Source organism: Oncorhynchus mykiss, chromosome 20 (genome assembly GCF_057628025.1).
Source record: "Oncorhynchus mykiss isolate SJ-2025 chromosome 20, ASM5762802v1, whole genome shotgun sequence".
In the NCBI taxonomy this organism is placed as follows: Eukaryota; Metazoa; Chordata; class Actinopteri; order Salmoniformes; family Salmonidae; genus Oncorhynchus; species Oncorhynchus mykiss.
In genome coordinates this window covers 47019352-47041906 of record NC_143041.1, presented here as the reverse complement: position 1 = coordinate 47041906, position 22555 = coordinate 47019352, and the positions used below count along the sequence as shown (strand labels likewise).

Genomic DNA, 22555 nt, shown 5'->3' with positions numbered 1-22555 from the left:
AAAGCCAAGTTAACAAACAGATTACCAACCATTTCGAATCCCACCATACCTTCTCCGCTATGCAATCTGGTTTCAGAGCTGGTCATGGGTGCAACTCAGCCACGCTCAACATCCTAAACGATATCATAACCGCCATCGATAAGATACATTACTGTGCAGCCGTATTCATCGACCTGGCCAAGGCTTTCGACTCTGTCAATCACAACATTCTTATTGGCAGACTCGACAGCCTTGGTTTCTCCAATGATTGCCTCGCCTGGTTTACCAACTACTTCTCTGATAGAGTTCAGTGTGTCAAATCGGAGGGCCTGTTGTCCGGACCTCTGGCAGTCTCTATGGGGGTGCTACAGGGTTCAATTCCCGGGCCGACTCTCTTCTCTGTATACATCAATGATGTCGCTCTTGCTGCTGGTGATTCTCTGATCCACCTCTACGCAGACGACATCATTCTGTATACTGGCCCTTCTTTGGACACTGTGTTAACTAACCTCCAGATGAGCTTCAAATCATACAACTCTCCTTCCGTGGCCTCCAACTGCTTATAAATGCAAGTAAAACTAAATGCATGCTATTCAATCGATCACTGCCCGCATCACTACTCTGGACAGCTCTGACTTAGAATACGTGGACAACTACAAATACCTAGGTGTCTGGTTAGACTGTAAACTCTCCTTCCAGACACACATTAAGCATCTCCAATCCAAAATTAAATCTAGAATCGGCTTCCTATATCGCAACAAAGCATCCTTCACTCATGCTGCCAAACATACCCTCGTAAAACTGACCATCCTACCGATCCTCGACTTCGGCGATGTCATCTATAATATAGCCTCCAACACTCTAGTCAACAAATTGGATGCAGTCTATCACAGTGCCATCCGTTTTGCCACCAAAGCCCCATATACTACCCACCACTGCGAACCTGTATGCTCTCGTTGGCTGGCCCTCACTTCATACTCGTCGCCAAACTCACTGGCTACAGGTTATCTACAAGTCTCTGCTAGGTTAAGCCCCGCCTTATCTCAGCTCACTGGTCACCATAGCGGCACCCACTCGTAGCACGCGCTCCAGCAGGTATATCTCACTGGTCACCCCCAAAGCCAATTCCTTCTTTTGCCGCCTTTCCTTCCAGTTCTCTGCTGCCAATGATTGGAACGAACTGCAAAAATCACTGAAGCTGGAGACTCATATCTCCCTCACTAACTTTAAGCACCAGCTGTCAGAGCAGCTCACAGATCACTGCACCTGTACAGAGCCCATCTGTAAACAGCCCATCCAACTACCTCATCCCCATACTGTATTTATTTATTTATCTTGCTCCTTTGCACCCCAGCATATCTCTACTTGCACATTCATCTTCTGCACATCTACCATTCCAGTGTTTAATTGCCATGTTGTAATTACTTCGCCACCATGGCCTATTTATTGCCTTAACTCCCTTATCTTACCTCATTTGCACTCACTGTATATAGACTTTTTGTTTTCTTTTGTTCTACTGTATTATTGACTGTATGTTTTGTTTATTCCATGTGTAACTCTGTGTTGTTGTATGTGTCGAATTGCTATGCTTTATCTTGGCCAGGTCTCAGTTGCAAATGAGAACTTGTTCTCAACTAGCCTACCTGGTTAAATAAAGGTGTTCTCAACTAGCCTACCTGGCTAAATAAAGGTGTTCTCAACTAGCCTACCTGGTTAAATAAAGGTGTTCTCAACTAGCCTACCTGGTTAAATAAAGGTGTTCTCAACTAGCCTACCTGGCTAAATAAAGGTGTTCTCAACTAGCCTACCTGGTTAAATAAAGGTGTTCTCAACTGGCCTACCTGGTTAAATAAAGGTGTTCTCAACTAGTCTACCTGGTTAAATAAAGGTGTTCTCTACTGGCCTACCTGGCTAAATAAAGGTGTTCTCAACTAGCCTACCTGGTTAAATAAAGGTGTTCTCAACTGGCCTACCTGGCTAAATAAAGGTGTTTTCAACTGGCCTACCTGGTTAAATAAAGGTGAAATAAAAAAATACATTTAAACCACCTTTATTTAGCCAGGTAGGCTAGTTAGGATGGCATTAGACATGTAAACACCTTACTCTGCTTATCTTAAATTGGCAATAAGGTCATAATCGAAGTAAACATAGGCCGATTTACAACACTTGCTTTTCTGAGCAATCTTTCTAATTATTAGGACATGTAAACGAGTTAGAACTCAGTATTTCATCTGTGCATGTCACGCCCTGGCCTTAGTTATCTTTGTTTTCTTTATTATTTTGGTTAGGCCAGGGTGTGATATGGGTGATTTATGTGTTTTGTCTTGTCTAGGGGTTTTTGTAGATTTTTGAGGTTGTGTTCTTTCAGGTGTCTAGATAAGTCTATGGTTGCCTAGATTGGATCTCAATCAGAGGCAGGTGTTTATCGTTGTCTCTGATTGGGAACCATATTTAGGCAGCCATATTCTTTGGATATTTTGTGGGTGATTGTTTCCTGTCTTTGTGTTTACTGCACCAGATCGGGCTGTTTCGGTTTTCATGTTTCTTGTTTTGTAGTTGTGTTCATGTTTGAGGTTTCCTATTAAAACCATGGACACTTACCACGCTGCGTATTGGTCCGATCCCTGTTCCACCTCTTCAGAGGAAGAGGAGGAAGAAAACCGTGACAGCGCATGTCACGACTAGTGCAAGCTTCCATATTTTGCAGGAGTGAAATTATTTGGGAAAAACTGAAAGAATTCATCTTAAAAAATAGTTTTCACATACAAACTTTATACTGTATGTCTAAACTCAGAATGAAATAGCTTTCACAAAAATAACATGGTTGCCGTGGTTAAATCCTCTATTTTGAATGTGATTTTCTGCATTTATCAAAGTCCCATCAGGCAGCTTGATTTCAGATGTGTCCATGGAAACGGGATTATTAGGGAAAAATCGGTCATCTTGCAAAGCCTGTAAACGTTTAAATTTAACTACAATATTAATCTGACGAATCACAATCGTTGTATTATTGTGTGCATGTAACCGTACTCCATGATATCATGGGCGGAAAACACAATTCATCTCCGTCTTTCATTGATGTTTATGGGTCATTTATAACAAAACCTTTCAATAAAGTCAATAATTCCCATGACTGTTTCGCCAGTAAAGTGGAAAAACTCAGAAGAGAAATGACAACATTGAACAGTATAAAAGACCTAATCATGAAAGAGAGTGATTTTGCTGTTTTGCATTTGGTCAAGTTAGTGTGGGAAGAGAGTGTAAAAACTATTGTTAGCCATCAATAACGATAAGCCACCAGGTATAGACAACCTATATTTCGAAAAACTATTGAGCATAGTAGCAGACTGTATTGCCACACCCCGTTTGTCAGGTATTTAACCAAAGCCTAAAGGAGAGTGTGTCCCCACAGGCGTGGAAGGAAGCTAAAGCAATTCCACTGCCTAAACACAGTAAAGCACCCATTTTGTTGGCTCTAACAGCCGCCCAATCAGTTTGTAGCCTGTTCTTAGTATACTGGTGGAGAATTTGTTGATCAAATACAATGCTATTTTTCAGAAAACAAGTTAACTACTGACTTTCAGTATGCATATTGAGAAGGGCACTCAACTTGTACTGCACTGACTCAGATGACTGATGATTGGTTCAAATACACGGATAACAGGATGACAGTTGGAGCTGTAGTGTTAGATTTCAGTGCAGTCTTTTATGTTACTGATCATACGTTGTTATTCGGAAAAACTCACTTGCTATGACTTTACATCACCTGCCATCACATGGTTGGAGAGTTACTTATCCAACACAACTCGGAGACTGTTCTTCAATGGAAGCTTCTCTAACATCAGATATGTACAGTGCAGTGCGGTGTCCCTCTGGGCAGTTGCCTCGGGCCGTTACTCATTCAACATTTTGTTACAAATTATTTGGTCACTGGTCTTACATGAAGCTACAATGACCGTGTATGAAGATGATTCCACGCTCTACATGTCAGCACCCGAAGCCAGTGACATCACTGACGTTCTAAAGGAAGTTACAGTCAGTGTCAGAACGGATGATCAATAATAAACTTAAATACATCGACAGCTAAAAACATTTTATTTGGTTCAAAACATTCTCTAAGACCTAAACCAGAGTCGTACATAAAGGGTGTGACCAGTAGGCATGTTGAGGAAGCTAAGTTCATAGGTATAACATTAGATGGTCAATTATAATGTTCAAGTCACATTGACAAAGTTATTGTGAAGATGAGGAGGGCTATGTCTGTTATTTAAATAAAAAAAGACGTTCTGCGTTTTTGACACAGAAATGCTTAATATGTAAGGTAACATGTTAATATGTAAGGTAACATGTTAATATGTAAGGTAACATGTTAATATGTAAGGTAACATGTTAATATGTAAGGTAACATGCTAATATGTAAGGTAACATGTTAATATGTAAGGTAACATGTTAATATGTAAGGTAACATGTTAATATGTAAGGTAACATGTTAATATGTAAGGTAACATGTTAATATGTAAGGTAACATGTTAATATGTAAGGTAACATGTTAATATGTACGGTAACATGTTAATATGTAAGGTAACATGTTAATATGTAAGGTAACATGTTAATATGTAAGGTAACATGCTAATATGTACGGGAACATGTTAATATGTACGGGAACATGCTAATATGTAAGGTAACATGTTAATATGTAAGGTAACATGTTAATATGTAAGGTAACATGTTAATATGTAAGGTAACATGTTAATATGTAAGGTAACATGTTAATATGTAAGGTAACATGCTAATATGTACGGGAACATGTTAATATGTACGGTAACATGCTAATATGTAAGGTAACATGTTAATATGTAAGGTAACATGCTAATATGTACAGGAACATGTTAATATGTACGGGAACATGCTAATATGTAAGGTAACATGTTAATATGTAAGGTAACATGTTAATATGTAAGGTAACATGTTAATATGTAAGGTAACATATTAATATGTAAGGTAACATGTTAATATGTAAGGTAACATGTTAATATGTAAGGTACAGGATCGCATAGAACTCAATTCCATCTCCTATTACTGAAGCAAACAGCAAAATGACCTTTAAATATACGGATTAGACAACAAGTAGGAGCTGCTTCTAAAAATAAAAAGCTAATGGGGATCCTAATAAACAAAACAGAGACTTGTTGATGGAGCAGAATCAATTTGGTTACAGTTGTCATAGCAACAGACCTTCATTCAAGTAATTGTATACAGGAGGATATGGCTATCATTTGGATAAGCCTGTAGATGGTGTACTAGACACTGCATTCATGTCTAATTCCTGCCATACAGGACCTCCCTACCAGGCGGCGTCAGCGGAAGGTGCACATGGTTTGGGGGTCAAAGACTCCAGCCACCCTAGTCATAGACTGTTCTCTCTGCTACCGCACGGCAAGGCACTACAGACTAAGATTCCAGCCACCCTAGTCATAGACTGTTCTCTCTGCTACCGCACGGCAAGGCACTACAGACTAAGATTCCAGCCACCCTAGTCATAGACTGTTCTCTCTGCTACCGCACGGCAAGGCACTACAGACTAAGACTCCAGCCACCCCAGTCATAGACTGTTCTCTCTGCTACCGCACAGCAAGGCACTACAGACTAAGACTCCAGCCACCCCAGTCATAGACTGTTCTCTCTGCTACCGCACGGCACTACAGACTAAGATTCCAGCCACCCTAGTCATAGACTGTTCTCTCTGCTACCGCACGGCACTACAGACTAAGATTCCAGCCACCCTAGTCATAGACTGTTCTCTCTGCTACCGCATGGCAAGGCACTACAGACTAAGACTCCAGCCACCCCAGTCATAGACTGTTCTCTCTGCTACCGCACGGCACTACAGACTAAGATTCCAGCCACCCTAGTCATAGACTGTTCTCTCTGCTACCGCATGGCAAGGCACTACAGACTAAGACTCCAGCCACCCCAGTCATAGACTGTTCTCTCTGCTACCGCACGGCACTACAGACTAAGATTCCAGCCACCCTAGTTATAGACTGTTCTCTCTGCTACCGCACAGCACTACAGACTAAGACTCCAGCCACCCCAGTCATAGACTGTTCTCTCTGCTACCGCACGGCACTACAGACTAAGATTCCAGCCACCCTAGTTATAGACTGTTCTCTCTGCTACCGCATGGCAAGGCACTACAGACTAAGACTCCAGCCACCCCAGTCATAGACTGTTCTCTCTGCTACCGCACGGCACTACAGACTAAGATTCCAGCCACCCTAGTCATAGACTGTTCTCTCTGCTACCGCATGGCAAGGCACTACAGACTAAGACTCCAGCCACCCCAGTCATAGACTGTTCTCTCTGCTACCGCACGGCACTACAGACTAAGATTCCAGCCACCCTAGTTATAGACTGTTCTCTCTGCTACCGCACAGCACTACAGACTAAGACTCCAGCCACCCCAGTCATAGACTGTTCTCTCTGCTACCGCACGGCACTACAGACTAAGATTCCAGCCACCCTAGTTATAGACTGTTCTCTCTGCTACCGCACGGCAAGTGGTACCGGAGCGCCAAGTCTAGGTCCAAGAGGCTTCTAAAAAGCTTCTACCCCCAAGCCATAAGACTCCTGAACAGCTCATCAAATGGCTACCAAGACTATTTGCAGTGACCCCCTGTATATGGCCTCCACATTGACTCTGTACCGGTACTCCCTGTATATAGCCTCCACATTGACTCTGTACCGGTACCCCCTGTATATAGCGTCCACATTGACTCTGTACCGGTACCCCCTGTATATAGCCTCCACATTGACTCTGTACTGGTACCCCCTGTATATAGTCTCCACATTGACTCTGTACCGGTACCCCCCTGTATATAGCCTCCACATTGACTCTGTACCGGTACCCCCTGTATATGGCCTCCACATTGACTCTGTACCGGTGCCCCCTGTATATGGCCTCCACATTCTCTGTACCGGTACCCCCTGTATATAGCCTCCACATTCTCTGTACCGGTACCCCCTGTATATGGCCTCCACATTGACTCTGTACCGGTGCCCCCTGTATATGGCCTCCACATTGACTCTGTACCGGTACCCCCTGTATATGGCCTCCACATTGACTCTGTACCGGTAGCCCCTGTATATAGCCTCCACATTGACTCTGTACCGGTACCCCCTGTATATGGCCTCCACATTGACTCTGTACCGGTACCCCCTGTATATGGCCTCCACATTGACTCTGTACCGTAATACCCTGTATATGGCCTCCACATTGACTCTGTACCGGTACCCCCTGTATATAGCCTCCACATTGACTCTGTACCGGTACCCCCTGTATATAGCCTCCACATTGACTCTGTACCGGTACCCCCTGTATATAGCCTCCACATTGACTGTGTACCGGTACCCCCTGTATATAGCCTCCACATTGACTCTGTACTGGTACCCCCTGTATATAGCCTCCACATTGACTGTGTACCGTAACACCCTGTATTTAGCCTCCACATTGACTCTGTACCGTAACACCCTGTATATAGCCTCCACGTTGACTCTGTCCCGGTACCCCCTGTATATAGCCTCCACATTGACTCTGTACTGTAATACCCTGTATATAGCCTCCACATTGACTCTGTACCGGTACCCGCTGTATATAGCCTCCACATTGACTCTGTACCGTAATACCCTGTATATAGCCTCCACATTGACTCTGTACCGGTACCCCCTGTATATAGCCTCCACATTGACTGTGTACCGGTACCCCCTGTATGTAGCCTCCACATTGACTCTGTACCGGTACCCCCTGTATATAGCCTCCACATTGACTCTGTACCGGTACCCCCTGTATATAGCCTCCACATTGTTATTTTATTGTTGCTCTTTAATTATTTGTTATTATTCTATTTTATTTTTATCTTATTTTTTTTAACTTCAGTTTATTTTAGTAAATACTTTAACACTTATTTTTCTTAAAACTGCATTGATGGTTAAGGGCTTGTAAGTAAGCATTTTCACTGTAAGGTCTACCTACACCTGTTGTATTCCAAGCATGTGACATATAAAATACAATTGGATTTATTTTGATTTTGTATTGTGTTTCTTAATCACATAACTGTCAGAGGTCATTTCTATACTAATGAAATAAATCAAATGTTTATTGGTAGTGAATGTAGATTGCATAAGAAATATCAAATTAGAAGGAAACATTTGAGTGGATACAAACATAACCCCTGTCCCTCATAATAAATACTGAACAAATCTGATCCACCATTAAAACATGTTCTACTTTACTTTTCCAGACAATGCAACAACAAAAAAACAACATTTGCCTCTTCTGAGAGGGTAAAATTAAAATAAAAACGGTCATTTATTTATATAAATGCACAAAGTAACCCTGTCGTCGCAGTTGACAGCTATTGTTCTTGGACACAAAGGAACTGGGTCCATGGATCGCAGGCCGCTCATTCAGGCACCCCATTCCATTCCGTCAGATCCCCTAACCACCCAACCAACGAATAAAACACGTGCAAAAGAAGAGAACACGGGATTCTGCCCGTGTCAACATTAAAAGGGTATTCAATTCTGCCATTAGAAATAGACTCGTAAAAAACAGCATTCCCATTGGTGTGGAAAGTATTCGCCGTGCGTAACGGTGAGCTGTGTCAGTGGACAGGCTACAAATTGATCCATGTCCTTTGTGTAGGCGACAATGTGTAATGTTCATAGCTTTCCATTTCACATCATATTACAAGTCCTATAATATCACAAGCGGTAGTCAGCAGCTTTTTAGGTGCGGAAGGGCAGATATTTTGTCCACTTTTACAAAAGCAGAGGCGCTTTCAACTCCTTTCAGCCATTCTTTGCATTTCCTCACCACCGTCTCATCCACATTTCCATCTTCTTCTTCATATTCCACGTCATCGTATTTATATTGATCGTTTAGTAAAGAGATTTTTACTATGGATGTAATGTCCTTTGCGTGTTGCAGATTGGCGACGGGAATGGTCGAGCTTTTGGAACCACCTTGAGTCCGTTTGGATGGAAAGACTCGCCTGTGCCGAAAGTCCACGGACGCACAACACTTCTGCTGTTTGGCTAGTATCTGTTTTTCTAAACTGCGCTTTTGAATAACGAGAATGGCCTCCGGTGTGAGGCTCAGAGAGAATTTAATCTCTCTTTCTTCTCCTGCCTCGTCCTTTCCCACGGAACTCCGTGAGGACTGCTTACTCCTGTCCGGGTGCGTGGTGGCTTCCACCGAACTGGAACGCGGAACGCTCTTGCACGAGTCCTGAGATAGTTTGGGTAAAGTTAGAAGGTCTAAAGAACTCCTGGCTGTCTCCTGAATCGGGAGTTTGCATTTCTGTTGCTGGGGTTTTCGCCCCAAATTCATCAGATTGGCTGTAGTCCAAGACCTCGACATCTTTTCCTTCTCCGAGTCTTTTTCCTCCGTCTGTTTCTTTTTCCGGAACAGCTCTCTGCCAGGAGAAGAGATTCGTTGGAGATTTATCGGTGGAAAAGGCATTATTGGGATTTAAGTGATCCGAAGACAACAGCAACGTCGCCTTTTAATAGACAAAATAAGAATAAACTCGTAGACTGTGAATAAATATACTGTATTCTAATTGCATTATCTGATTCCCCCCAAAATATTATATGTCTCTAGATCATTAGAAGCACCTTTGCTGTGGTCCGTTCTGTAATTCAACTGGCGTGAAGGCGAAAAGCTGCCTGTTGTCTGGAATTTATACAGCTCGTCGGTGGGAGGCGTGGCCGTGGTGAGACCGGCGAGCAGCAGCACGCGGCTAAACAAAGACCGTATAAAAACAGCTCCTGCGGCTGCATCTGTGATAGTGATGTCATCGATACAGTCCTTCAGATGTAACCGTACGCCTGTTCTTGTTGAATGCATAAAGAGAAAACGGACCAATGACATGTTAGGCTTACACCTAACGTAGACGTATTTATAGGGCTATAGTAGTTTGTTTATGGGGGACTGTTAAGATAGGGACGAGGTCACCCCTAATTGGAATTCCAGTGGAAGAATGGTCACATTTTTGTTCATTCTTGAACAGGAAATTCAGTTCATCCACAAACAAAATAAAACAAATGAAAAACATTTAGAGGTCATATGAAATAGCACGTTTTTCTTTCTTCAATGCTCCATAGACATTGTTATGTCAGGCGTCTCTATAAACATTGTATTTAAGTACAATACAATTGTATTGGTCGCACACACATGTTTAGCAGATGTTATTGCGGTTGTAGTGAAATGCTTGTGCAACGTTGCTTAGGAGCCTGAAACAAGGCGGTCATGTCTATCTGCATCATCTTAGACACAAAATGTATCTAAACTATATATTGTATATATATATACACACACTATACATATATACACACACTATATATATATATACACTATATATATATATATACACACACTATATATATATACATATATATACATACACTATATATATATATACACACACTATATTTACATATGTATATATACATACACTATATATATATATACATACACTATATATATATATACACACACTATATATATATATACACACACTATATATATATATATATACATACATACATACTATATATATATATATATATATATATATATATATATATATATATACACACACACACACACACACTTGTGTGTGGACACCCCTTCAAATCAGTGGATTCGGCAATTTTAGCCACCCCCGTTGCTGACAGGTGTATAAATATCGAGCACACAGCCATGCAATCTCCATAAACAAACGTTGGCAGTGGAATGGCCCGTACTGAAGAGCTCAGTGACTTTCTGCCCTGCTAGAGCTGCCCCCGGTCAACTGTAAGTGATGTTATTGTGAAGTGGAAATGTCTAGGAGCAACAACAGCTCAGCACTTGAAGTGGTAGGCCACACAAGCTCAAAGAACGGGACCGCCGAGTGCTGATGTGCGTAACAAGTAAAAAATCGCCTGTCCTCGGTTGCAACCCTCACTACCGAGTTCCAAACTGCCTCTGGAAGCAACGTCAGCAACAAGAACTGTTCGTCGGGAGCTTCATGAAATGGGTTTCCATGGCCGGGCAGCCTCACACAAGCCTAAGATCACCATGCGCAGCATCTGGCAGTCCGACGGATGAATCTGGGTTTGGTGGATGCCAGAAGAACACTACCTGCCCGAATGCATACTACACTACACATTTGTAGTGCCAACTGTAAAGTTTGGTGGAGGAGGAATAATGGTCTGGGGCTGTTTTTCATGGTTCAGACTCGGTCCCCTAGTTCCAGTGAAGGGAAATCTTAATGCTACTGAATACAATAACATTCTAGACGATTCTGTGCTTCCAACTTTGTGGCAACAGTTTGGGGAAGGCCCTTTCCTGTTTCAGCATGACAATGCCTCCGTACACAAAGCGAGGTCAATACAGAAATGGTTTGTTAAGATTAGTGTAGAAGAACTTGACTGGCCTGCACAGAGCACTGACCTTAACCCCATCGAACACCTTTGGGATGAATTGGAACGCCGACTGCGAGCCAGGCCTAATCGCCCAACATTAGTACTCAACCTCACTAATGCTCTTGTGGCTGAATGGAAGCAAATCCCCGCAGCAATGTTCCAACATCTAGCGGAAAAGCCTTCCCAGAAGAGTGGAGGCTGTTATAGCAGCAATGTTCCAACATCTAGTGGAAAGCCTTCCCAGAAGAGTGGAAGCTGTTATAGCAGCAATGTTCCAACATCTAGTGGAAAGCCTTCCCAGAAGAGTGAAGGCTGTTATAGCAGCAATGTTCCAACATCTAGTGGAAAAGCCTTCCCAGAAGAGTGGAGGCTGTTATAGCAGCAATGTTCCAACATCTAGTGGAAAAGCCTTCCCAGAAGAGTGGAGGCTGTTATAGCAGCAATGTTCCAACATCTAGTGGAAAGCATTCCCAGAAGAGTGGAGGGGGGCTGTTATAGCAGCAAAGGTGGGACCAACTCCATATTAATGCCCATGATTTTGGAATGAGATGTTCGACGAGCAGGTGTCCACATACGTTTGGTAATGCAGTGTAACTGAACTAAATGATTATAGCTTCACTTCTGTTACTTAAGGATCATATCACCGCCACCTTACCCAACCCACTGCAATTTGTATACCGCCCCAATAGGTCCACGAATGACGCAATCGCCATCGCACTGCACAATGCCCCATCCCATCTGGACAAGAGAAATACCTATGTAAGAATGCTGTCCATTGACTACAGCTCAGCCTTCAACACCATAGCTTTATGATTAAGCTCAGGGACCTGGGTCTGAACCCCGCCCTGTGCAACTGGGTCCTGGACTTCCTGACAGGCCGCCCCCAGGTGGTGAAGGTAGGAAACAACACCTCCACTTCGCTGATCCTTAACACAGGGGCCCCACAAGGGTGCATGCTCAGCCCCCTCCTGTACTTCCTGTTCACCCATGACTGCGCGGCCACGCCTGTCTCCAACTCAATCATCAAGTTTGCGGACAACACAACAGTAGTGGGCTTGATTACCAACAATGACGAGACAGCCTACAGGGAGGAGGTGACAGCCCTGGTGGAGTGGTTGCCAGGAAAATACCCCCTCCCTCAATGTCAACAAAACAAATGAGCTGATCGTGGACTTCCGGAGACAGCAGAGGGAGCACGCCCCTATCACATTGACAGGGTCGTAGTAGAGAAGGTGAAAGCTTCAAGTTCCTTGGCGTACACATCATTGACAATCTGAAACGGTTCACCCACACAGCGTCTCTTCAACCTCAAAGACGCTGAAGAAGTTCAGCTTGGCCCCCTAAGATCCTCACAAACTTGTACAGATGCATCATTGAGAGCATCCTGTCAGGCTGTATCACCGCCTGGTACGGCAACTGCACCGTCCAGAATTGCAGAGCTCGTCAAGAGGGTGGTATGGTCTGCACAACGCGTCACTGGGGGCAAACTGATTGCCCTCCAGCACATCTACAGCTCCCGGTGTCACAGGAAGGCCAAGTGGTGGCCAGGTGCATAAATGCTAGGACAGAGACTGAAAAACAGCTTCTATCTCAAGGCTGTCAAGACTGTTAAATAGTCACCACTAGCCTGCCCTTAACTTTAGTCACTGTCACTAGCCAGCAACCACCAGGTTACTCCACCCTGCACCTTAGAGGCTGCTGCCCTATATAGACATGTAACACTGGTCATTTTAATAATGGAACGCTGGTCACTTTAATAATGGAACACTGGTCACTTTAATAATGGAACACTGGTCACTATAATAATGGAACACTGGCCACTTTAATAATGGAACGCTGGTCACTTTAATAATGGAACACTGGTCACTTTAATAATGGAACACTGGTCACTATAATAATGGAACACTGGCCACTTTAATAATGGAACACTGGTCACTTTAATAATGGAACGCTGGTCACTTTAATAATGGAACACTGGTCACTTTAATAATGTTTACATACTGATTTACTCTATTCTAGTCAAGGTCATCCTATTCAACTATTGCTGTACATATACTATTCTTCAGATATACTAAATATTATATCCATATAAACTCAGCAAAAAAAAAGAAACATCCTCTCACTGTCAACTGCATTTATTTTCAGCAAACTTAACAACAACAGACAAACTGAACAAGTTCCACAGACATGTGACTAACAGAAATTGAATAATGTGTCCCTGAACAAAGGGGGGGGGGGTCAAAATCAATAGTAACAGTCAGTGTCTGGTGTGGCCACCAGCTGCATTAAGTACTGCAGTGCATCTCCTCCTCATGGGTTGTACCAGATTTGTCAGTTCTTGCTGTGAGATGTTACCCCACTATTCCACCAAGGCACCTGAAAGTTCCCAGACATTTCTGTGGGGAATGGCCCTAGCCCTCACCCTCCGATCCAACAGGTCCCAGACATGCTCAATGGGATTGAGATCCGGGCTTTTCGCTGGCCATGGCAGGACACTGACATTCCTGTCTTGCAGGAAATCCCGCACAGAATGAGCAGTATGGCTGGTGGCATTGTCGCGCTAGAGGGTCATGTCACCATGAGCCTGCAGGAAGGGTACAACATGAGGGAGGATGATGTCTTCACTGTAACGCACAGCATTGAGATTGCCTGCAATGACAACAAGCTCAGTACGATGATGCTGTGACACACCGCCCCAGACCATGACGGACCCTCCACCTCCAAATCGATCCTGGTCCAGAGTACAGGCCTCGGTGTAACGCTCATTCCTTTGACAATAAACGCGAACCCGACCATCACCCCTGGTGAGACAAAACCGTGACTCGTCAGTGAAGAGCACTTTCTACTAGTCCTGTCTGGTCCAGCAATGGTGGGTTTGTGCCCATAGGCGACGTTGTTGCCGGTGATGTCTGGTGAGGACCTGCCTTACAACAGGCCTACAAGCTCTCAGTCCAGCCTCTCTCAGCCTATTGCGGACAGTCTGAGCACTGATGGAGGGATTGTGCATTCCTGGTATAACTCAAACAGTTGTTGTTGCATCCTGTACCTGTCCCGCAGGTGTGATGTTCGGATGTACCAATCCTGTGCAGGTGTTGCTACACGTGGTCTTCCACTGCGAGGACGATCAGCTGTCCGTCCTGTCTCCCTGTAGCGCTGTCTTAGGCGTCTCACAGTACGGATATTGCAGTTTATTTCCCTGGCCACATCTGCAGTCCTCATGCCTCCTTGCAGCATGCCTAAGGCACGTTCACGCAGATGAGTAGAGACTGGGCATCTTTCTTTTGGTGTTTTTCAGAGTCAGTAGAAAGGCCTCTTTAGTGTCCTATGTTTTCATAACTGTGACCTTAATTGCCTACCGTCTGTAAACTGTTAGTGTCTTAACGACCGTTCCATAGGTGCATGTTCATTAATTGTTGATGGTTCATTGAACAAGCATGGGAAACAGTGTTTAAACCCTTTACAACGAAGATCTGTGAAGTTATTTGGATTTTTACAAATTATCTTTGAAAGACAGGGTCCTGAAAAAGGGCCTTTTTTTTACTGAGTTTAGTCTATACATCCCATCCCAGCCCACACACACACACATTGCTCATCCAAATATTTCTATATTTCTCAATTCCACGATTTTACTTTTTAGATGTGTGTATTGTAAGATATTACTGAACTGTTGGAACTAGGAACACAAGCATTTCACTACACCCGCAATAACATCTGATAAATATGTGTATTCCGACCAATACAATTTTAATTGATTTCATTAGTTAAATACGCTTATTGTGACAATGACCATAGAAGTTGCGAAGACAACACAAACAGATCTGGGACCAGGCTAATATTAAAAATGTCACGCGGTAGTATAGTATGTTAGTAGGTAATGTCCAGATTACAAGAAGCAGAATGAGCCAGAAGGACTCAACTGCATCTCAATTAGAGAAACAAAGAGAGCTCATTTTACAGGCAATTGGGCTTTGAGCTTTAAGGGGTAAGAGGGGACATTTTGTATGTCACTCACTGCACACATGCGGATCTGGGTCATGTTCAATGAGCACCAAATAGAAGAAAACGGACGGAAATAGAGAGGGATTACAGGGTTATATCCAATAAGAACTGTAGATTTTTCCTCATTGCAACACATTTTTTTTTATTTTTTTTAAATGTGTTGCTAAAGTGTGCCCTAATGAACACAACCTACTGGTACAGTAGCTCCTTTCTCTTTGTTGTCTTTGGCTGAGAAAAGGGAAGAGTGATCGTCTGTCTCCCCCAGGCAGAGATATGGGTTTATTGTGGTGTGATGTCTGTCTGTCTCCCCAGGCAGGGATCTGGGTTTAATGTGGTGTGATGTCTGTCTCCCCAGGCTGGGATCTGGGTTTAATGTGGTGTGATGTCTGTCTCCCCAGGCAGGGATCTGGGTTTAATGTGATGTCTGTCTGTCTCCCCAGGCAGAGATCTGGGTTTATTGTGGTGTGATGTCTGTCTGTCTCCCCAGGCAGGGATCTGGGTTTAATGTGATGTCTGTCTGTCTCCCCAGGCAGGGATCTGGGTTTAATGTGATGTCGGTCTGTCTCCCCAGGCAGGGATCTGGGTTTAATGTGATGTCTGTCTGTCTCCCCAGGCAGGGATCTGGGTTTAATGTGTTGTGATGTCTGTCTGTCTCCCCAGGCAGGGATCTGGGTTTAATGTGGTGTGATGTCTGTCTGTCTCCCCAGGCAGAGATCTGGGTTTAATGTGATGTCTGTCTGTCTCCCCAGGCAGGGATCTGGGTTTAATGTGATGTCGGTCTGTCTCCCCAGGCAGGGATCTGGGTTTAATGTGATGTCTGTCTGTCTCCCCAGGCAGGGATCTGGGTTTAATGTGATGTCTGTCTGTCTCCCCAGGCAGGGATCTGGGTTTAATGTGATGTCTGTCTGTCTCCCCAGGCAGTGCACGGTGGGGTACTGTAGTTTATTAATTTAGTAACATAACTCACTGTGACTGGCTATCAGCCATATTACTTCCACATCACTGACTTAGACACGTGAGGTAAGGAGATTCAATTATGTTTTAAGGAATCCCTTACATAAGCATGCTCGCACGTGCAAAGACAGATGTGTCTGCTTCTACATTTTAGGAAATTCTCTCTTTCTCTCACACACACACACACGCGCCTCTGCTCCTAGAAAATGATAAGCATGCCGCCAACATTTGAGGGTGAACTAAGTTAGTTTACTGAAAGGAGCGCAGTTTCAAAATGAAATGAAAACGGTTAATGATGTCATTCATCAAAAATAGTCTTCCCGTTCTTGTAAAGTCTCAGCAAGTCTGATTTTCATTGGACAAATTCCAAAAGCAGAAAAGGCATTGAGTTGTATTCTCAGATTTACAGGCATCACACTGTGAATGTCTATAGGCTTTAGCCTGCTCTGAAAGAACAAGATAGGACATTATATATTTATTTGAGGGTTGGTGTCAATTCAAATTTAAAAGCAGAAAAACAAAAATTCCAATTCAATAATTGAACAAATGTAATCTATTTGAATGACTTTTCCATTAACAACCATAAAAGCTATTTATTTCGAGAGTTTTTTTATTTATTTGAAATCTAAATAACTTCTGGAACAGACCTGCCTTCAATTCTAATTGACCCCAACCCTGTCTTCATGAATATTTTAATTTCATCTCTCACTTTCACCAGAAGCACTTAAAAAAAACAACAGACAGAATTTGAGTGTAAAAATATGAGATTTTGCAGATGAGAGCATCAAGCAGGTTCAATTCCATTTCAACTCAAGTCAATTCAGGAAGTAAACTGAAATCTCGTCAATGTTTCTCAATGAAGAACAATAGAACTAGAATTTTAGTCAACTTCCTGAATTAAATACATTTCAAATGGAATTGACCCCAACCCTGGTAAGCATAATATGAACACTTTAGTTTCAGATACCCGTTATACAATTATTGGAAATATTAATGATTCATAGTATGAAACAGCAATGAAAATATATATTAGAAAATAAAATGGAAAAACAATTCCAAAAACAAAATATTTGACATATATCCACTCTGTCCACTTTTACATGAGAAGACAAGTATGCAGTCTGGAAACATTAGACCTGGGTTTAAATACAATTCAAAATTTTTCAAATACCTAGACAAATTGCTCCAGCTTTCCTGGAGTGTTAAGTGGGTGGGGTTTGCAGTTGTGCAATTTTCTATTGGTTCCATCACGCCAGGCATGCTCAATCAAGCTTAGCTAAACTGATCTCAAATAGTGTTTGAACCCACGTCTGTTCTCCTAACTCAGACAGCTGGTGAAGACCTTCATCACGGCGTCCCTGGAGAAGAAGGGACAACAGAAGTGTTAGGAGAATCGGTGATAAATGACAACAGACTTCATGAAGGGTGTTTACATGAACAATCCAGTAGGCTTTATTTATCTGAAAATCAGAAGAACAAAAACTTAAAAAAATAATGAGGAAAGCAATAGTGGATAACACAGTGATTTCTTTCTCGTTCTATCTAGTATTTTAAATAATTTTTGGGTACCCACCACAGACATTTTACCCTTTCTTGATAACAATTACAGTATATCACCCGAAAGGTACTTTACAGCATTGTGATTGCGTTTTTTTGTTGTTGTTATAGGTGTGGCTCAAGCATATTTAAATTACGTTTTGGCGGGAAAGCAGCACATGTTCAGTGATGCCCCTCCCCCTTCCACACTCCAGGTATTGGAATGATGCATCACAACCAGAAGTTACCACAGCAACAGCAAAACAAGGTCACTCTTCCATCTTAATTCTCTCTCTTCCGCTCTTCCTGCCTCCCCCTCATTCTTTCTTTCTCTCCATCAACCGCTCTCTCTCTCTCTATCCATGTGTTGCTAGGCAGACTTTCCTTGGCTGCCAGCCTCAACACCTACTGATGGAGCTGTGAAGCTGAACAAGTAAAGGGTTAAAAGAGGGCGGGATGGAGGGAGGAGACAGAGAGAGAGGAAGTACGAGGGGGTTGGTGGAAAAGACTGGTGACTCTCCTGCTTCTCTGACTTGCAGTGAGCTCACCCACTTCACATAAAGGCGTGCGCGCGCACACACACACACACACACACACACACACCTTTCCTCTATCCTTATTGGCTCTACGCTGGAGGCAACAGACTGCTATTTTAACAACCGGCTTCCTAAAACACACCACATAAATAAATGATAATTGACTGAAATGATGACACCCAAGTCTATTCTAGGAAACCCGAGATAAGGTATGTCTCAAAGGGCACCCTATTCCCTATGAAGTGCACTAACTTCGACCAGAGCCCTATGGGCCTTGGTCAAAAGTAGTGCACTATATTAGGGAAGAGGGTGCCGTTTAGGACACAACAATAGTTCCCTGAGCTGTCATTTAAAAAGAGCAGATACAGGTTCAACCAGGGACTGGGGGAGAGCAGATACAGGTTCAACCAGGGACTGGGGGAGAGCAGATACAGGTTCAACCAGGGACTGGGGGAGAGCAGATACAGGTTCAACCAGGGACTGGGGGAGAGCGGATACAGGTTCAACCAGGGACTGGGGGAGAGAGGATACAGGTTCAACCAGGGACTGGGGGAGAGCGGCAGGTTCAACCAGGGACTGGGGGAGAGCAGATACAGGTTCAACCAGGGACTGGGGGAGAGCAGATACAGGTTCAACCAGGGACTGGGGAGAACTGGGAGAGCGAGACGGCCTATATATAGTATCAACAGAGTAAAACACATTAAAGGATTAGCTTGGTCTACAGTAGTCTGGGGGAGTGATGTCCTCAGTCTGGTCTACAGTAGTCTGGGGGGAGTGACGTCCTCAGTCTGGTCTACAGTAGTCTGGGGAGTGATGTCCTCAGTCTGGTCTACAGTAGTCTGGGGAGTGATGTCCTCAGTCTGGTCTACAGTAGTCTGGGGGAGTGATGTCCTCAGTCTGGTCTACAGTAGTCTGGGGGAGTAATGTCCTCAGTCTGGTCTACAGTAGTCTGGGGGGAGTGACGTCCTCAGTCTGGTCTACAGTAGTCTGGGGGAGTGACGTCCTCAGTCTGGTCTACAGTAGTCTGGGGGAGTGATAGTCTGGGGGAGTGATGTCCTCAGCCTGCTCTACAGTAGTCTGGGGGAGTGATGTCCTCAGTCTGGTCTACAGTAGTCTGGGGGGAGTGACGTCCTCAGTCTGGTCTACAGTAGTCTGGGGGGAGTGACGTCCTCAGTCTGGTCTACAGTAGTCTGGGGAGTGACGTCCTCAGACTGGTCTACAGTAGTCTGGGGGAGTGATGTCCTCAGTCTGGTCTACAGTAGTCTGGGGGAGTGATGTCCTCAGTCTGGTCTACAGTAGTCTGGGGGAGTGATGTCCTCAGTCTGGTCTACAGTAGTCTGGGGGAGTGATGTCCTCAGTCTGGTCTACAGTAGTCTGGGGGAGTGATGTCCTCAGTCTGGTCTACAGTAGTCTGGGGGAGTAATGTCCTCAGTCTGGTCTACAGTAGTCTGGGGGAGTGATGTCCTCAGTCTGGTCTACAGTAGTCTGGGGGAGTGATGTCCTCAGTCTGGTCTACAGTAGTCTGGGGGAGTGATGTCCTCAGTCTGGTCTACAGTAGTCTGGGGGAGTAATGTCCTCAGTCTGGTCTACAGTAGTCTGGGGGAGTGATGTCCTCAGTCTGGTCTACAGTAGTCTGGGGGGAGTGACGTCCTCAGTCTGGTCTACAGTAGTCTGGGGGAGTGATAGTCTGGGGGAGTGATGTCCTCAGCCTGGTCTACAGTAGTCTGGGGGGAGTGACGTCCTCAGTCTGGTCTACAGTAGTCTGGGGGAGTGACGTCCTCAGTCTGGTCTACAGTAGTCTGGGGGAGTGATAGTCTGGGGGAGTGATGTCCTCAGCCTGGTCTACAGTAGTCTGGGGGGAGTGACGTCCTCAGTCTGGTCTACAGTAGTCTGGGGGGAGTGACGTCCTCAGTCTGGTCTACAGTAGTCTGGGGGGAGTGACGTCCTCAGTCTGGTCTATAGTAGTCTGGGGGGAGTGACGTCCTCAGTCTGGTCTACAGTAGTCTGGGGGGAGTGACGTCCTCAGTCTGGTCTACAGTAGTCTGGGGGGAGTGACGTCCTCAGTCTGGTCTACAGTAGTCTGGGGGGAGTGACGTCCTCAGTCTGGTCTACAGTAGTCTGGGGGGAGTGACGTCCTCAGTCTGGTCTACAGTAGTCTGGGGGGAGTGACGTCCTCAGTCTGGTCTACAGTAGTCTGGGGGGAGTGACGTCCTCAGTCTGGTCTACAGTAGTCTGGGGGGAGTGACGTCCTCAGTCTGGTCTACAGTAGTCTGGGGGGAGTGACGTCCTCAGTCTGGTCTACAGTAGTCTGGGGGAGTGACATCCTCAGTCTGGTCTACAGTAGTCTGGGGGAGTGATGGCCTCAGCCTGGTCTACATGTGGTCTGGGAGAGTGACGTCCTCAGTCTGGTCTACAGTAGTCTGGGGAGTGACGTCCTCAGTCTGGTCTACAGTAGTCTGGGGGAGTGACGTCCTCAGTCTGGTCTACAGTAGTCTGGGGAGTGACGTCCTCAGTCTGGTCTACAGTAGTCTGGGGAGTGACGTCCTCAGTCTGGTCTACAGTAGTCTGGGGGAGTGACGTCCTCAGTCTGGTCTACAGTAGTCTGGGGGAGTGACGTCCTCAGTCTGGTCTACAGTAGTCTGGGGAGTAATGATGTGACGAACACAGATCAACACCAAAGTTAGCGTGACGGACCATAGTGACTGTAGAGTGGCTGGAGTGGAGAGGGGAGGTACTTCTGTAGGAGTCAGGGTTAATAATTGTAAATAACCATTTTTCTTGGTTAAATAAAATAAATAATGCCTGTATGATGTGATTCAAAAGGGAAACGGCTCCATACTATAGTTAGGATGTTGGTTAACCCTGGCTGTCAATGTAAATAAGAATGGTGTTGTTAACGGACTCAACTTGGTTAAATGTTATGCTCTAAGGAAAACTATAATCATTTCAGAATTGAAATATTACTCAGGCCGCGTGATAAAACAATAGAGAGGGCCAAATAAATAATAAAATGTCTAAGAAATGAAAATGCATTTACATTCGACTTCATTCATTCACTCATATGTACTTTGGATGGCGTCCATATTGAGCTTTGCCCTGCTTACAAATATCTGGGCATCTGGATAGATGAAAAGTCATCTTTAAAAAAACACATACTGCTGAGTTAATTAAGAAGTTGAGAATAAAACATTTTTAAAAAAGGGGCTTCTTCTATAGAAATAGGTCAAGCCTCACTAAATGGTAGAAATAATATCATTCAGTCAACGTTCCTTCCTGTCCTAGACTATGGCGACATCATTTATATGAACACAGCTGCCACTTCATTGCAGCCGTTAGATGCGGTTGATCATAAGTACTCACCACCGCATTCTCTACCAGAATGTTGGCGGGCCCTCTGTGATGTCATCACCGCATTCTCTACCAGAATGTTGGTGGGTCCTCTGTCATGTCATCACCGCATTCTCTACCAGAATGTTGGCGGGCCCTCTGTGACATCATCACCGCATTCTCTACCAGAATGTTGGCGGGCCCTCTGTGACGTCACCACCGCATTCTCTACCAGAATGTTGGCGAGCCCTCTGTGACGTCACCACCGCATTCTCTACCAGAATGTTGGCGGGCCCTCTGACGTCACCACCGCATTCTCTACCAGAATGTTGGCGGGCCCTCTGTGACGTCATCACCGCATTCTCTACCAGAATGTTGGCGGGCCCTCTGTGACGTCATCACCGCATTCTCTACCAGAAAGTTGGCGGGCCCTCTGACGTCATCACCGCATTCTCTACCAGAATGTTGGTGGGCCCTCTGTGATGTCATCACCGCATTCTCTACCAGAATGTTGGCGGGCCCTCTGTGATGTCATCACCGCATTCTCTACCAGAAAGTTGGTGGGCCCTCTGTGATGTCAAGTAGGTTGATACATTGCTATGTTTTCATTTATTAAACCCTTTTACAAATATCTCCACTGTGCCTAACATCATTACTAAACTTTAGATATAGGAGTTACCACACCCGGTCTCAGGGATGGACAACTCCGAAATCCCTTTGGTCGCTACTGAGTTAGGTAAAAATCAGCTTTAAGT

General features: G+C 44.4%; 2 protein-coding genes and 1 long non-coding RNA gene across 4 annotated transcripts in view; all 3 read right to left on the bottom strand.

Annotated features, from left to right (window-relative positions):
• The window catches only part of LOC118942075 (uncharacterized), a 784985-nt gene that overhangs the window by 36471 nt on the left and 725959 nt on the right, over positions 1 to 22555 (bottom strand). The window lies entirely within an intron of this gene.
• Positions 8614 to 9605, bottom strand: LOC149974611 (proline-rich protein 18-like). Its single transcript, XM_090213137.1, has one exon. The coding sequence runs from the start codon at positions 9500 to 9502 to the stop codon at positions 8756 to 8758; it is 747 nt and encodes a 248-aa protein (XP_090069263.1). The 5' UTR covers positions 9503 to 9605; the 3' UTR covers positions 8614 to 8755.
• LOC110499501 (vesicle transport protein SFT2A) overlaps positions 16780 to 22555 on the bottom strand; it is a 31271-nt gene continuing 25495 nt past the window's right edge. For both annotated transcript variants that reach the window (XR_016489525.1, XM_090213139.1), the window contains exon 8: positions 16780 to 17759. Coding sequence is in view for 1 of the 2 variants with exons in the window: in XM_090213139.1 (XP_090069265.1) it covers positions 17720 to 17759 (40 nt within the window). In the remaining variant the exon portion in view is untranslated. The remainder of the gene's footprint in view (positions 17760 to 22555) is intronic.

Excerpts from the sequence above, each read along its gene's own strand:
- LOC149974611 (XM_090213137.1), bottom strand. The coding sequence starts at position 9,502 with ATGCCTTTTCCACCGATAAATCTCCAACGAATCTCTTCTCCTGGCAGA.